Source organism: Mus caroli, unplaced genomic scaffold (genome assembly GCF_978045245.1).
Source record: "Mus caroli unplaced genomic scaffold, Mus_caroli_1 scaffold_15, whole genome shotgun sequence".
Taxonomy (NCBI): Eukaryota; Metazoa; Chordata; class Mammalia; order Rodentia; family Muridae; genus Mus; species Mus caroli.
Window position 1 is genome coordinate 13,278,330 of NW_028227270.1, and position 15,114 is coordinate 13,293,443.

Below are 15,114 nucleotides of genomic sequence, written 5' to 3' on the forward strand. Positions count from 1 at the left end.
CTGGTAATATTGGTAATATACTAATTTCTCCATGTGAAAAATGATCATTGACTGGCTTCAGTTTAAACAGGCTCTGTCTTACTTTTCCCTCCTTGCTCTGAAGTAGCTTTAAAGTGTGACTTTGGGTAGTACTTTCTTATATGAGTGCTGACGTTTACTAGTAGAGATACAGGCATCTTCTTGGCAGGGCGGTGGGTGTTTTTACCTGTCTAACTGTTTTCATGAATTTTAACACACAAAGATTCTCAGCATTCATTAGTCTCTGCACTCTTTTTGGAACGACTCAGGGCAGAGATAGTGTTCAACTCATCACGTAGACCAACACTGGAGCAAAACAGTGCCAGATTTGAAACTTGGCAGATCTGGGTGTGTGATTCTCTAGTTGCAGAAAGCATTGACCTATGAATTATAAGCAGATTTATTTTATCCAAGGGGGGGTGAATGAGCATTTCGTGGAGGTGTAAGTCTTTATATATCCCTGAACAGACTCTAAAATTATCTTCCAGTATGGAGAAAAGTGACGTTGTCTTTACTTGGTCTTAACATATTTCTCTCCAGACACATACATATTCACTGATCTTCCAAGAGGACGGGGAAGAGTTTAAAGGCCACTTATTTTCTTTTTTTGCTTTTCACATGCTATAAAGCAAAATAAACCTGTATAAAATAAACCAAAATAAAGTAATTTTGATAAAACCTAAGGGAAGCCATGGTAAACCACGTATTCTTATTAACACAGCATGCGAGTGAAGCATACAAGCAGCATTGGCCAGGTAGTTCACTAGAGATCCAGCCACAGTCAAGTTGATTTATCACTGATAGGCTGGAGCCTTTTAAGGAAATGCATTTGTGTATTTGAACTCAAAACTGCTATTCAGAATATCTGAACAAACAGTAAGTATGCACGCGTGTGCGTGTGTGTGTGTGTGTGTGTGTGTGTGTGTGTGTGTGTGTGTGTGCAGAGATGGACCCAGCACACAGGACTGCATGCAGAAGCTTGCCTTCTTCCTATATTACTATCACTATATCCTGTAAGTGTAAATCATGTGAACAAGTTTGTCAAAAATAAAGATAGGTTGACAGATAGTGATATTTATTTTTAAAAAAAGTATGTTGATGACTTCTGCTTTAAGACAATGGAGTGATATTCAATGCCAAGAAGAAATGAGCTACCAAACTATGAAAAATATGGGAGCAAAACCTTTAAAACATATTATTAAGTAGAAAAGCATGCTGTTTACCTCCCCTGTGACACTTTAGGAAATGCAAAATTAGGGAGCTAATGAATCCATGGACGGTTACCAGCTCTTGTGGACAGAGGAGGGATGAGTAGCAGCATGGAAGGTTCTTGGGTGAAGTTTTCTCTGCCAGTAAATGAGACTGGTAATGATAAACCCATAGGATGTGCACAGCACACTTGAACTTCCGTGCTGGTGAAGAAGACATTGCCAGCTCATGATCTGGGCAAGTGTGTAGCTGGGAAGGGGCACTGGCAGGTGGGGAGTGGTCTGCATAAGTGGGAACTAGGGAATGCCTCTCTGATGTACCTGCTGCTCAGTGGTGCTCTGAGCTTAAACGATAACACAGGAAATGATTGTATTTGAGGCTACTGTAGATTAAAAATATGTAAGGCTTCTGTTATATGGAAGACATCTTTGGTAGGTGTTGCTGCTCTACCACAAAAAGTTTAAAGGGAAAGTCGGAGCTTTCTGGGTATTTATGATTATATCACAAAATGTTGTTGTTAAAGGATTCTGTGTCCTCTTGTTAAAGGATTCTGTGTCCTCTGTCTTTGAGCCACGGCCTTCCAATCTGTAAATTAAGCTTGTGGTTCTTGTATGTACATGTAGGTCCTAATTACATACCTCAGTGTTTGCTTCCCTCTGGGTGTTGTCAGTTACATTAGCGTATGTTCTACAGTCTAGACTCACACATATCAGCAGATGCCGTAGTTTGGTGTGATTAGCAGTTTCATTAGCTTTTATAGTTGTATTAACGTTACCCAGCTATTTACAACTATGACATTTGGATCTGCTGCTCTGCCACGGGTAAGCAGATATTCCTCCTGAAGCAACATGGCAGTCGTGTTTAATTTCACGAGAGTTTCTCTGTTTCCCCTTCCTCAGTAGAAACTACTCCGCAGTGTGAGGTTGAAATATTCTCCCTGTGCAAGCCTTTCCTGGCCTGAAACCCAGGGCCTTGCTTGTTGCAAGCATCGCTTGTTCGCCAGTGTCTGTTACTGAGCTCTGGCTGAGTCCCACTAAGCATGCCACCAAAGCAGAGGAACCGAGGTGCAGATCTTAGAGGTGCCTCTGTCAGGGAGACGTCGTCAATAGGCTCTAATGGTAACTCAGGTTGGCTCATTAGGTGAATCATGCTCAGTACAGAGGCTTGGGCTCAGTCACAGCTCATGGGGTGTGTCTCTTTGTTTGCTTCTTTGGAAGTGATGTATGGTTTGTAGTGGTTTGTCTTTTCCTGAATTTTAATCACTTTAATATGATAACGTTTTGTGGACTTCAGTGGTTTACATCTGCATATTTTTACAACTATGATTTTAGATGATAATTTTTTCAAACTGTGTTTCACTTTAATACTTAACCTAATTCATTACTTACTGTAATTAGACAAATAGTATGAAGTAGAAGTATTTCATATAAACATCAAAAAAGTCTGCCACAGTCCTTGCCCTGCTTCCTTAAACAGTTGGAAATCTGTGATATGTTTATATCAGGGTGTGTGGTTATCCTATGGTGGCAGTGGATTATTTTTACTCCTCCTTCAGCCTAGGATAGAGTGCCAGTGAACTCTATAAATCATCGGTAATAGTTTGTGGCATAGCCACCAGTAGATGAGTCTTATTGTCCACCCAAGTGTCATTATGCGGTGTATGGCTGCAGATGGCATGGGAAAATTAAAAATTAAATTAAAAATTAAAAATTGGGGAAAATTAGCATTGTTAAAGTCTTAAATGTTACAAGTTCCTAACCTACAAATTAGTTAACTCTAAAAGTTCTACGTAAGCAGCTTATTTAAATTCAACACATTTTCCATAGAAATTGTGTTATAAATTGTAGTTCAGTTTTCAGAATAATTCACAGATCTCATTTCATCTATAATTTATCTGAATTACAGCATATTAATAAAAACATATTGATTAGCAGTGAAGCCAAGAGAGATGCAATAACTCTTCACATCTTTTAAGGAGAATAAAGAATAGATATGATAAATGTTTTTCCAGGTGGGTTTGACTCAGCTATTATGAATCAAAAGAAAGCAAAAGTTAGTGGGCATTTCTCCTGGGAGCTAAGGACATGGGTGCTGGAATTTTACATTTTTCAGTCTCTCTGCAAGTCAGCAGCCAGTGATAACATCACAGAATGGTGCAAAGCAAAGGGAGGGTTGAGGATAGGTGTGCAGGGGATTTAGTCTCACGGGTTGGGGAAGCGGAGGCAGGAAGAGAAGGAGGCAGTGTGAGCCAGAGTGTGTGGACAGTTTCTAGCGCAGGAATGGCTATACCAAAGCCCAGTTTCTTAAATCCATGTGAAATTCAGTGTAATTCTCAACACTACCCCTCAAAGATGAAGGGCTTTTGAACATAATTTTCCAAAATTACAAACCTGGAGATTGTTGTAAGAATTAAGGTAGCAAACTAACACCTAACAGAACCAAAGTCACTGTCACTGTAAACAGCCCTGCCCTGCAGCCCAGTCGGCGGCAGTGAGGAATAATCCACACGAACAACTGCAAAGAGGTAGCACAAGTCGGGACGCGCCCTCTTCACTACTGAGCAGAGAACGCTTTATTCCATCCTTACTTGGCTTGGTGATCAACTGACTGCATCCCACCAGCACACAGGCCCCGTTTCTGAGATCCCATCCATCCCGGGAATGGCAGCCCTTCCTCTGTTACTCTAGTCTTTATCTTCTTGCGTATGTCTGACTTTGGTTTTATTTGTTTGTTGTTTTTGTTTGTTTGTTTGTTTGTTTTTGAAACCGTTCTCACTGTGTAGCAGAGGCTGGTCCTGTTCAGTAGCTAACTATCATATTCCATCAGATGGTTAGGTGCTCTGTGTTACATCAGAGTCGATTTCCATTTGCTAATGATAAATACTGCTTCGTGTTGAGCTAGATTAAGTAGATTAATGAAGGGTATTAGCAATTTCATGGATTGATAAATATCATTTTTTAAAATTAAGATGAATGTACCAATAAATGTGCTCTGTTTTCCTTAAACTGTTTCTATTTAAGAACTGTCATCTATCCTGTGAACTAGGAACAGTGCTGCAGCCATTGACTCTTTTATGGCCTGTGATAAATGACCAAATCCTTGATTGCTATGAACATTTTTGAGTCTAGAAATCAATTTCTAAAAAATTGAGTCTAGAAATAACAGCAATATTTATTATATTTTAAAGACAAAGCAAAGTCTGGACTAAGCTTTACAAACATAATAATTTCAAAATTCTCTACATTGTAGTAATTGCTACTCTTTTTTAAATTGAAAATAAGTTTTTCATACAATATGTTCTGATTTCTCCTCCCCCAACTCCTCCCAGATCCTCCCAATTTTTCCGACCACCCAACTCCATGTCCTTCTTTCTCTTTGTCTGGAAAGCAAACAGGCAAAGAAAACAAACCAGAATTCAAAAAGAAAGAAAAAGCACAAGAAATACACACTGAAAGATAAAAATCCATAAAAACACAAAATCTGAAACCATAATATACAAGCAAAAGAATCATAAGACAAAAAATAATAAATTAAAAAAAAAAAAAACCCACAGCCCAAACAAAGCAAAAGATGACCAAGTCTTCAGAAGTACCGTTGAGTTCCTTCTGTCATGGCCCTCTACTGCTGGCACAAAGTCTATACCTTCAGGTGTGGCTACTTTCCCAAGTCAGATTCGCTGGAGAAGAGTAATTTCTGCTTGGAAATGGGTATGGATTAAAGATAGCTTCTTTGTTAAAGTAGGAGCTCAGGAATTCTGTTCACCCATCTGAGAGCTGGGTCCCGTCAGGCTTGAACGTGCGCAGGCCCTGTGGATGCTGTCATGGTCCTGTGAGTTCACATGCCGGCCAGCCTCCTGTGTGGAAGACAGTGTTTCCTTGATGACATCCATCATCTTTAGTGAAACTAAGTGTTTCAAAGCCTCTCGCTCTCTGCACATTGTCCAGTTGTGGTTCTCTGTTGATTCCCATCCTCAGCAAAAAGAGACAGCTCTCTGTAATTCTTTCCCATTTTCTCTTTTTACTTCCTTAAGGTTTACAAGTGTTGTAACTTCCTATCTCTCCATATCTAGTAATATTTGCTGCCATTTTTATTAACCCTGCCTGTTTCTCATTTTACTTCTATTAGCAGTCAGTCCCAAAGTGTTCAGTCAGGTGTGCAGCATGATGGTCGAATACTTAATTATGCTCATTGTATTTGCTGAGTTTTGCGATGGGGTATGAGATTGGAATTTGATTCCTTTAGCCAGCAAGTTTTATTTTAGAACAAAGCTTTTCCATCACAATCATGTAGTTTCCTTTTATTTGAAGTCTTTGATGGGAATGACAGCACACTGTTTGTTCTTGAGACTGTATTTTAGTCATTTCTGCCTTCCATATGTTGCTTCCCGCCCCCCCCCCACTGTCCTCCAAATTCATGGCCTTTTTCATCAGTTGTTATTGTAGGCATATATGTGTTGGTATATACATATATATTCCGAAGTCTAACCTATTGCATCCATATAATGCTTTCTGTATGTATGTTTTCAGGGATGACTCTTTGGACAATCTTTGTGCTTTTCTCAGGGGAGGACCACCTGTCCCGCTCCCACCTTTACTCGGGTGTCTGTCCTTTGTGTAGGGTGGAGTCCTCAGGGGCCCCCTTCCACCCCCATCCAGTTTGGTATATTTGTTGTGTGCTCCTTGTTAAGCCCGTGGTTGGATGGTTTACTAGGAGACACAATCTCATAGAAACGGGACTGATCTTCTGGCTCTCAGTCTCCTCCCCTCCTCTGCAGTGTTCCCTGAGCACACAGAAAGAATACCTGAGTGTTGGCGGTTTGTAGATGTGTCTGTTGGGACTGGGCTCCACCCTGCTTATTGACCCGTTGTGATTTTCTGCAATGACCTTCATCTGGTATAGAGAGACATTCCCTTGATGAGGAGAGAATCTGAGGGTGTGGGGACAAGTGTTTATATATTGTTGTTAGGGATCATGCTGGCTCAGTAAATTATCAGTTGGAGATTCTCCTCCAGTTACCATGCCTTCACTAGCACTGGGTAGGTTTCATTACCAGGCATGGTTTTCCTCTAGAGAGCTGTGGTTACCACCAAGGTATGTGGGTGGTATATGTGTTCAATCCCAACATGCAGGAGATAGAGGCAAGCAGATCTCAGTGAGTTTCAGGCCATCCAGGACTGGATTGTGTGTGTGTGTGTGTGTGTGTGTGTGTGTGTGTGTGTGTGTATAAATGTGATTTCCTTATGATATGTCATATGATCTATTTAATTTGGCTTAAAAAATACGAATCCTTCGTTTCCTTAATTTTGTATAAGATAAATGAGCTCATAATTCACATGCATGAATTCTAGACTTACCGAATTTTAGTTTCTTGTAGTATTTTATTCTGTTCAAACTTTTGGTTATAAATGAATTTTATATGCTTTACAAAGAAGTATAGAACATTTTAAGTGAACAAAATACTTTCAACTCTTCGACCTCAAGCAAAACTTAGATGATCTGCTCTGCAGAGTGAATTGTCATGATGGCATCATCTGTATTTTTCCTTCTGGTGGAGACCCATGTGCTTTTTCAGAAATCGTTTGCAGCTTAGAAAAAATAAGTGCTTCTTAAAAACATACTTTTACATATCTGTTCTGCATAGTAATGAGAAAAGTAAATGAAGTAAACTACTAGATATTTCTAAGATCTATACGCTTCATTTGGGAGTTTATCAGAAAACCTGCTTGATGTTTTATTGTAAATTTTCCTAAGTGAGTAGTTTAGACCTACCCACTGTGTTTGCTGTATAAAAAAAGATGTTGTTGGAACTTCAAGGCTGGTGTGTGAGTGTGTGTGTGTGTGTGTGTGTGTGTGTGAGTGTGTGTGTGAGTGTGTGTGTGTGTGTGTGTAGGTAGGTAGGTAGGGAGGGAGGTAGGGAGGTTGAAATGGGCCTCACCCATTCTAGGCAAGTGTTCAATGACTGTCTTACATTCTCAGCTACTTTTTAGAGCTTTAAATTTCTGTTTGAATATAATAATATTTTGGTTTTTTTCAGCAGTAAACAAGAAAGTTTGTGTAGGAAATTGGTAGTAAGTGGCTATATTTTTTCTTAAATTATTATATTCTTCATATATGGTTCCAGACATACATTTTATTACAGATTTTACTTACTTACTGCTTTTTTAAAAATATTAATGAATTCAAGAAAAAAATTCATCCTTTTTCAGTCAAGAAAAGACCACTACTCTTTTATTCTGTTAACTGGTCACAAAGCATTTCACTGACACAGCAAGCAGACTACTGAAGACTTTCTGTCTCTTTCTACATACTGTGTGAGGCCCTTCAGCTTTTGCAGCCCAAGAGGTTAAACCATATTATAACAGGCATCTCAGAATAGCCAACCAGTGTGGTATAATTTCTGATTTTTTTTTCCTACCATGAATGACCTGAGAAGACCTTTTTTGTGAAGACCCATAAATATTAGGAACCTACTACAGTTTCAGCTCAGCCACAAAACTCATTGGTGGTCTGAAGAATTCACCATCCTTACCTGTCAGGCCTATTGAATTGCTTTTAAAAATGTCTCACCTACTGAGACCAGACCTGTGAGCCTTCCAAGCTCACATAAATAAATGTGTGTAGAATATGTCAGATTGTACAGTCATCAGGTTCTCAAGCAGGGATGCTGCTTCTACTCACTACAAGAAAACAATAGCTTATGCTAACTGTTAATAAATACTTGTTTTTAACTGGATATTTGCAATGACTCTACATACAAATGTGTAAATACTAATTTAAAAATCTTAAATAGACCACACTTATCTTTAGAAATAAGAAAAGTGCTTCCCATATGTAACAGTTGTGCAACTGGGTCTTCATGTGGGACCCCTAAAGCAGGAGCAGGGGCTGTCTCTGACCACACTGCCTGCCTTTGGATTCCTGTCCCCTAACTAAGCTGCCTCGCCTCAGCTCAGCAGAAGATGTGCCTAGTCTTACTGCAGCTTGCTATGCCAAGGTTGTTTGGTACCTATGGGAGGCCTCTCCTTTTCTGAGGGGGGTATGAGAGGGAGGAACCAGGAAGAGGGAGGGACAGGGAAGAGAGCTGCCATCAGGATGTAAAGTAAATAAATAACTTAATTAATAAAAGTGCTTCAATTAAAATGTCTGCTATCTTTCTTTACTGATTGTGTCTCAGGATACATTGATCACTCAGCCCCTTTCTCATCTGTAAAAGGTTATTTTTAAGATGAGATGTAATACGTGGGAGACAGTTAAACATTGCCTGGTCCGTGGCCGTCTGTCTCCTAATGAACAGATGCCACATCTGAGTAACTTCAGTCAAATTCTTCTCTAAGTCATTTGTAACATAGTTTTCAGTCTGAGTTCCTATTTTGGTTCTTATAATTGAGATTCATTTTACATATAATGTTTCAGAATATCAGAATTTAAAAGTTCAACTCTAACGTCTGTAGTTGGGGTTCTTGACTCTTCAGTAGGTTTCCTTTCATATATATATATATATATATATCATATGCACTGGTGTTCCTAAGCCTCCTTTTTATATGCAGAATTCAATCTTTTATAGTTAAAACTATCAGCTGGCTGCTCTGTGAGATGCCCCTGTGATAAAAGGCCAAAAGTCTTTGACACTTTAAAGATCTTTGGCTATCCTGCCTACTGCAGAACTATGTCTCTAAGCCAGGCACTTGTGTTTCCAAGGGGCAGCTCCTCAGACCTGTCACCTCTCTCGGCCCAATTGCTCTTTGCAACCCAGCCTTGCCTGCAGCTGATGCTCAGCTCCCATGCCGACTGGTTAAGGAGTGCTGGGCTGAGTAAACAGGGGAAAACCCTCACCGTGCTTCTCTCTGTCATGTCATCTGTCTTTCTCCTCCTACCCACAAGCCAGGCTTGCACACTGTAGTCCAGGATAACTGGAACTTAGCTCTGGTCTAAGAAAGAGAAATGTATGGGTTGTTTTTTGTTGATGTTGTTGAATTTGACACTAATTAGGGTCATCTGGGAAGAGGCAGTCTCAACCGGAAAAAGGAAGTGCCTCAGGTTGACCTATAAGCAAGACTGTGAAGCATTTTCTTGATTAGTGATTGCTGTGGGAGGGTCCAGCCCACTGTGGGTGGGGCCAGCCCTAAGCTGGTGCTTCCAGGTTTTATCAGGAAGTAGACTGAAAAAGCTGTGGGAGCAAGCCAGTGAGCAGTGTCCCTTCACAGCCTCTGCTTCTGTTTTTTGCTTCCAGGTTCCTGCATTGTGCTCCAATCCTGACTTCCCTGATGTAAGCTGTAAGATGAAATAAGCCACTTAAATCGCTTTTGGTCATAGTCTTCTTCACAGAAATACTTTTGGAGTTCTGAATCTCTGAAACGTAAGGATTAAAGACTACCCCACTGTCTGCCCTGGCCTGTGAGGGTGAATAAAGAAAAGAGTGGGGGTGCCAGGAAAGGTGCCTGGGCCTGCTCTCTTGTTCTTTGGGGCCAGTGGCATCTCTTGTCACAAGCCTAGTCTTGTTCACCTGCAGGGTGACTGAGGCTGCAGGAAGCTGGCAGTTCTTCAGTATAGATTCAGCATAGCAGTTACCGTGTGGCAGGCTGATAGATTTGTGTGACACACTTTAACTCCAGTCGTTCTTCCTTGTCCTCTGCTTCCCACAAGGCCCTTTCCTCTTCCCTGACCTTCATCTTTATTACTTTAAAAATCTAGACTCCAAGCCAGGTGTGGTGGCGCACGCCTTTAATCCCAGCACTCGGGAGGCAGAGGCAGGCGGATTTAAGAGTTCCAGGCCAGCCTGGTCTACAAAGTGAGTTCCAGGACAGCCAGGGCTACACAGAGAAACCCTGTCTCGAAAAACAAAAAAACAAACAAACAAAAACTCTAGACTTCGGATGTACATGAGCACATTGTGTGAGTGTGCACTAAGCACAAGAATGGAAGCCTCTCTTCTCCTGGCTCCTGACCATTCAGCTCTCTCTAGTGGTAAACCAGATACCTGTTTCTGAAGCAGTCATCCAGGCAAGTACAAGCAAGTATGGAGGAAGATTGGGGTGGCGTAGGCAGATGATATTAATGGTAGCAGCTGGGTCAGACTGCTGTGAATACTGTTTGTTCTCTGCTTGTAACCTCCTAGAACTTCTTACACAAGTAGAACAAGGCCTCTCACCATCTGCGTCCAATCTTGCACTTCAGAGTTTTCCCCTTTTTTTTTTTTTTTCGGTTTTTCGAGACAGGGTTTCTCTGATAGCCCTGGCTGTCCTGGAACTCTCTCTCTGTAAACCAGGCTGGCCTCGAACTCAGAAATCCACCTGCCTCTGCCTCCTGAGTGCTGGGATTAAAGGCGCGCGCCACCACCGCCCGGCGTGTTTTCCTTTTTAAAACAGACCTGAGGTAGAACAAAGAATGGGCGCAGCGTAATCTCTCTGTAGCTTTTAGTTGAGGGATATATTAGTAGTGCCTAAGCCTTTGCCATTATAAACAGCGTTGCAGTGAACAGCTTTATGGATGTCTTTTCAAACAAGTGAGAACATTAGATAAAAAACGTCCAGGATTGCTGGTCAGGTTGAGCCTGCATTTGCAATTTTGACAACTGTTTCCAAACTGTTTTTCTATAAAAGCCAGTTTCATCCTCTATGCCTTTGTCCTTATTTTCCCTGGATTCTCTGTCCATGTCCTCGGGATAGTTTTCTGGTTCCTGCTGGTCTTTTCTTAATGACTCATAGGAGCTCTTTATATATTTAAGAATGACTGTGTTAATAATACATATGCACACAAGTATTCATTACAGCCTTAGCTGCCGTGGCAAAGTACTGAAAATGACTTAAGTGGCCAAGCCTCATCACTCTCATGAATACGCTGGGGAGTAGTCTGAAGTTCCATGTGTAATATACCTCCATACGGAATTGTAATGCTCACATGAAAACCCAGTTTTCAAGTTGAGCCGTCTATATTAAACATAGATACGTTTTCCTTGTCATCGTTCCCCAAACACGGCACAAGTAATATAAATCAGGCTGGGTAGATGTGGTGGGATATAGTGGCATCTGGATATGAATGGCTAATGAACTCATGAACCCACAGCAGCTATAGTTGCCTGCATCAGACACATACAGGATTATGTGTGTCCATCATGAGTGAGGAGGGACTCATAAGTCCCCCCCTAGATGAGGAGCTGCTGGCAATCAGTATTTACTCGGGAGGTAGGTAACACACACACTCACACACACAGCTAGGGATAAATACAACCTACTGAGTCCATTTTTGTTTGTATGCACATGGTTTCAAGGCTGACCACTGCATTGGACAGTCAGTAAGGGGGCTCTCTGTCTACAGGCAGGACCCATGAGGTACCTCTGCTTCTACATTAACATGTCTACTGACGTTGCCCTTGTTCTGGTCCTGCTTACACAGCCATTTCTCGGAGAAACTGTTTCACAGTCTCGTGTTTGAATGCTTGGTTCCCATTTGGTGGACTGGTTTGGGAAGGATTAAGAGATGAGGCCATGTTGGAAGAGGTGCTTGCCTTGGTCATGGTGTTTTGTCACAGCAATGGAAAAGTAACTAAGATAGGTAAGCTAAGATAAACTAAGTAACTGTTATAGGCTCTACAGTCTTTCACCCTGTCTTCTGAGTGTTCCCTGAGCCACAGACACAGTAACTGTGATGCAGATGTATGCCAGAGAGCGGAGCTCACCATGAAATGTCCTCTGCATTGTATACAGTTGTGGTCTTCTGTGATGGTCTCCATTTGCTGCAGAGAAAGGCTTCGTTGATGAAGGTGGTAGCTGCCCGTATCCAGGGAAGGAGGCTCATGCACAGTGTTGGCACATCGTGGGCCTGGAACTCGGCTTGTGGATTTGATTGCTAATTCTTAAAGCAGCAGGTTTTATTTTGATCTTCACATTTAAAACACAACAGAGAGAAAGAGTTAGCATGCTTACACAGGAGCTTTTCACCAGTGTCAGAACATACTCTGAAGCTGGGGATCGGAGGTTTTTTTTTTTTAAGGTAGGGAAAATGACATGAGAATTTTCATATTTTCTGTGCCAGAAGACTTCTGTATGAATATACCCTTGTCAGCACATGTATGTGCATGTCTGTCTGTGTGTCTATATATAGTCTTCAGGTGATGGGGTTTTAGATGGTTTTCCTTTTCTAACAATTGCCTGCACTTTTAAAAAAATTGGTAGTGAATGTTTAGTGAGTGTTGAATGGCTATCAGGATTACTGCCTTAACTGGTTTAAGGGATGGTTTCTACATTTCTAAAATATGCTAGTAAAGGGTGGTGAGTTTCATTCTTAATTGTTTAGAGATAGTTACTTTTGTTTTTAGCTTAGCCCTTATGTTCTTCTAGCTGAAACCTGTGTGTCTACAGATGAACATTTCTAAATTAAAGTTCTAATTAAAGTTCAGTGGCAGAGGTTGGCCCCAGAAGACTGCTGGCATTTCACCTAAAATTAACAAATTAAGTTCCTGGAAGCCTCAGTGTCTTTGTGTATAAGCTGAGGTGACCAGTGACTCATGGAGCTGTGACATTGACAGGAAAGAGTGAAAACCCTGACTGTAAGAGCTGAAGCTTTGGGATGGCTAGAGGAAAGGGGAGGCAGTGTACTTCAGGATATAGGCATGACAAGGACTTTGTAAAGACAAGGTACAGTGGCAACCCCAACAGTTGACAAATGGGATTAGGTGAAAGTAAACAGACTCACCATAGCAAACAAACCAACCAGCCCAGTGAAGGGCAGCTTGCAGGTTGGGTCTCAACAGCAGACTAATATCCAGAATATATAAAGAACTGAAAAGATTAAGACGCTAAATACAGATCGTCAAGTCAGTACGTAGGTTAATGATCTGAACTGAGAGTTATAGAAGGAGGAGCTACAAGAACACTATTTGAAGAAGTTTAATATCCTTAACTGATAGGACTGAAATTCAAACTCTTTCATCTAACATCTCACCGTGCATCAGAATAACTGCCATCAAGAAAACACGGGGCAGGCAGAAATGCTGGCAAGATGTGGGGAAAGAGGAAACCTTATAGTTTGCTAATGGGAGTGTAAAGTGCTGTGGCCAAGTGGGGTTTGGTCAAGAACTTAAAATAGCACTACTCCATGATGGCATAGTTCTCCTGAAGTCAGCACACCACAGCCGCACTCACACCTCTGTGTTTACTGCCTCACTGGGAGGAGTAGCCAAGAACGGGGAGGTAGCCCCGGTATCAACCCACCCTGCCTGGCACCTCCAGTCCCTGGGTGGGGGCTCTGTAAGGGGGGACCAGGAAGAGGGAGGCTGCAATTGGGATGTAAAGTGAATAGAGTAATTAATGGGAAAAACAAATGAATAGGGAAGAAATGGCACCAGCCTCGTTACCAATCCCTGGGGAACTGACACCTACAAGGACCCAGCAGACCCTTGTTCAGCTATAACAGCAGCTGGACATAACATTTACAGAAAAAGTACACAACTAGAGATTGTATAAGCAAAATAAGGTGCACTCGGACAAATCCCACATTCTTTCTCCCTCCCTCCCTCCCTCCCCCCCTCTCGTGTGTGTGTGTGTGTGTGTGTGTGTGTGTGTATGTATGTATGTGTGTAAAATAAAAGAGGAGCAACCATGAGAAGGGAAGAAGAGAAATTGAGGAAGGGAATTTGGTGAGAAGGGAAGAGTATGGGGGTTGGGGGTAGAGTATGTATAACATGAGAGCAGAAGTGGGGACTATATTGGGGAAAACAAGGGACCAGCCTGAGGGAAGCAGGAAAAGAAGGAGTGGTTATGAAGGAGATGGATGAGAACAAAGGGCTGGTGTTGGCAGGATGAGCAGTGAGCTGGCAGAGAGCAGGAGAGCTGGCCCTGCTCCTTGCTGGCCACAGCATCGGGTGAGCTAGCAGGCAGCAAGCACTGCAGAGCTTGTCCTGGTGATGCTGATGCAGGAGAGTTGGCTAGCTGACCAGCTCAGCTACCGCCCAGGCACAGATCCAGGACTTTGAGTTGGCCCAACCTAGCATCTACTCCATCTATGAACTGCTAGAGCACATGAAGGGGCAGGTCCTGTAGATCCAAGGCTCCAGGATCTCCATGACACAGGGCAGCAACGGGATATCTGAGAGGAGTCCCAGGAAGGACCCAGTATTGATGGTGTGGCAGAAGCCAGAGGCCTCACAGCAGACCAATGACTCATTGCAATGAACATGTGCAAGTAAAGATATATGACAAAAGAGTACCCTGTAGGGCACACAGTGACAGACTACAGCTTCCACAAAGAGAATTTTTCTTTTCTTTTGGAGAGGAGGTTGAAAGAGCGATCAAATAAAAGGTTAAATTTTTTTTAAAAAAGGAAGAAGAAACCATAACAAAGAACAAAGGACTGAATTTAGTCCAGTTGTTAGAGAAGAGGTAGAAGCAAGAGGATCACTAGTTCAAGTACAGGGTTATCCTTGGCTGCATAGTGATTTTGAGGCCAGCTGGGGATACAAAAGACTTTTCCTCAAAAAAACAGAAAAGGCCACTGAAAGAGGTCAGCTGGGAAAGCACTTGCCTGAAAGGATCCACATGGTGACAAAATCATGACGGTGTGTGTATGCAAGTATGTGTATGTATGTATATGTATATATAAACATGTATATGTGTATGTGCTATAATGAAACCCAATACTTGTATGCTAATTTTAAAAAGTAAACCTTATTCAATGACTAGTCTATGGTAAACATACCATAAATGTTTTATATTCTCTTTAAAAACCTGGTCACATTAGGACCTGATTATAATGGCTCCTGTGCCCTCCGTGTTAGTGAGTTGACTAGACAGGCTACTTACTGTGTTCTGAACTGTGGTTACCCAAGGAGGTCCTAGATAACTCTTCGGACTTATAATGTCTGTCCATTTTAATGTGTTTAATGTGTATAGG

The 15,114-nt window shown here is 41.7% G+C and overlaps 1 protein-coding gene across 2 annotated transcripts in view; it reads left to right on the forward strand.

Annotated features, from left to right (window-relative positions):
• Ndufaf2 (NADH:ubiquinone oxidoreductase complex assembly factor 2) overlaps positions 1-15,114 on the forward strand; it is a 158,602-nt gene that overhangs the window by 46,949 nt on the left and 96,539 nt on the right. Inside the window, exons 2-3 of one of the 2 annotated variants that reach the window (XM_085830852.1) lie at positions 9,458-9,583; positions 11,620-11,778. The exons of the other annotated variant lie outside the window; for it this stretch is intronic. Coding sequence (XP_085686978.1) covers positions 11,712-11,778 — 67 coding nt within the window. The 5' untranslated portion in view covers positions 9,458-9,583; positions 11,620-11,711. The remainder of the gene's footprint in view (positions 1-9,457; positions 9,584-11,619; positions 11,779-15,114) is intronic. 2 annotated transcript variants of the gene reach the window in all.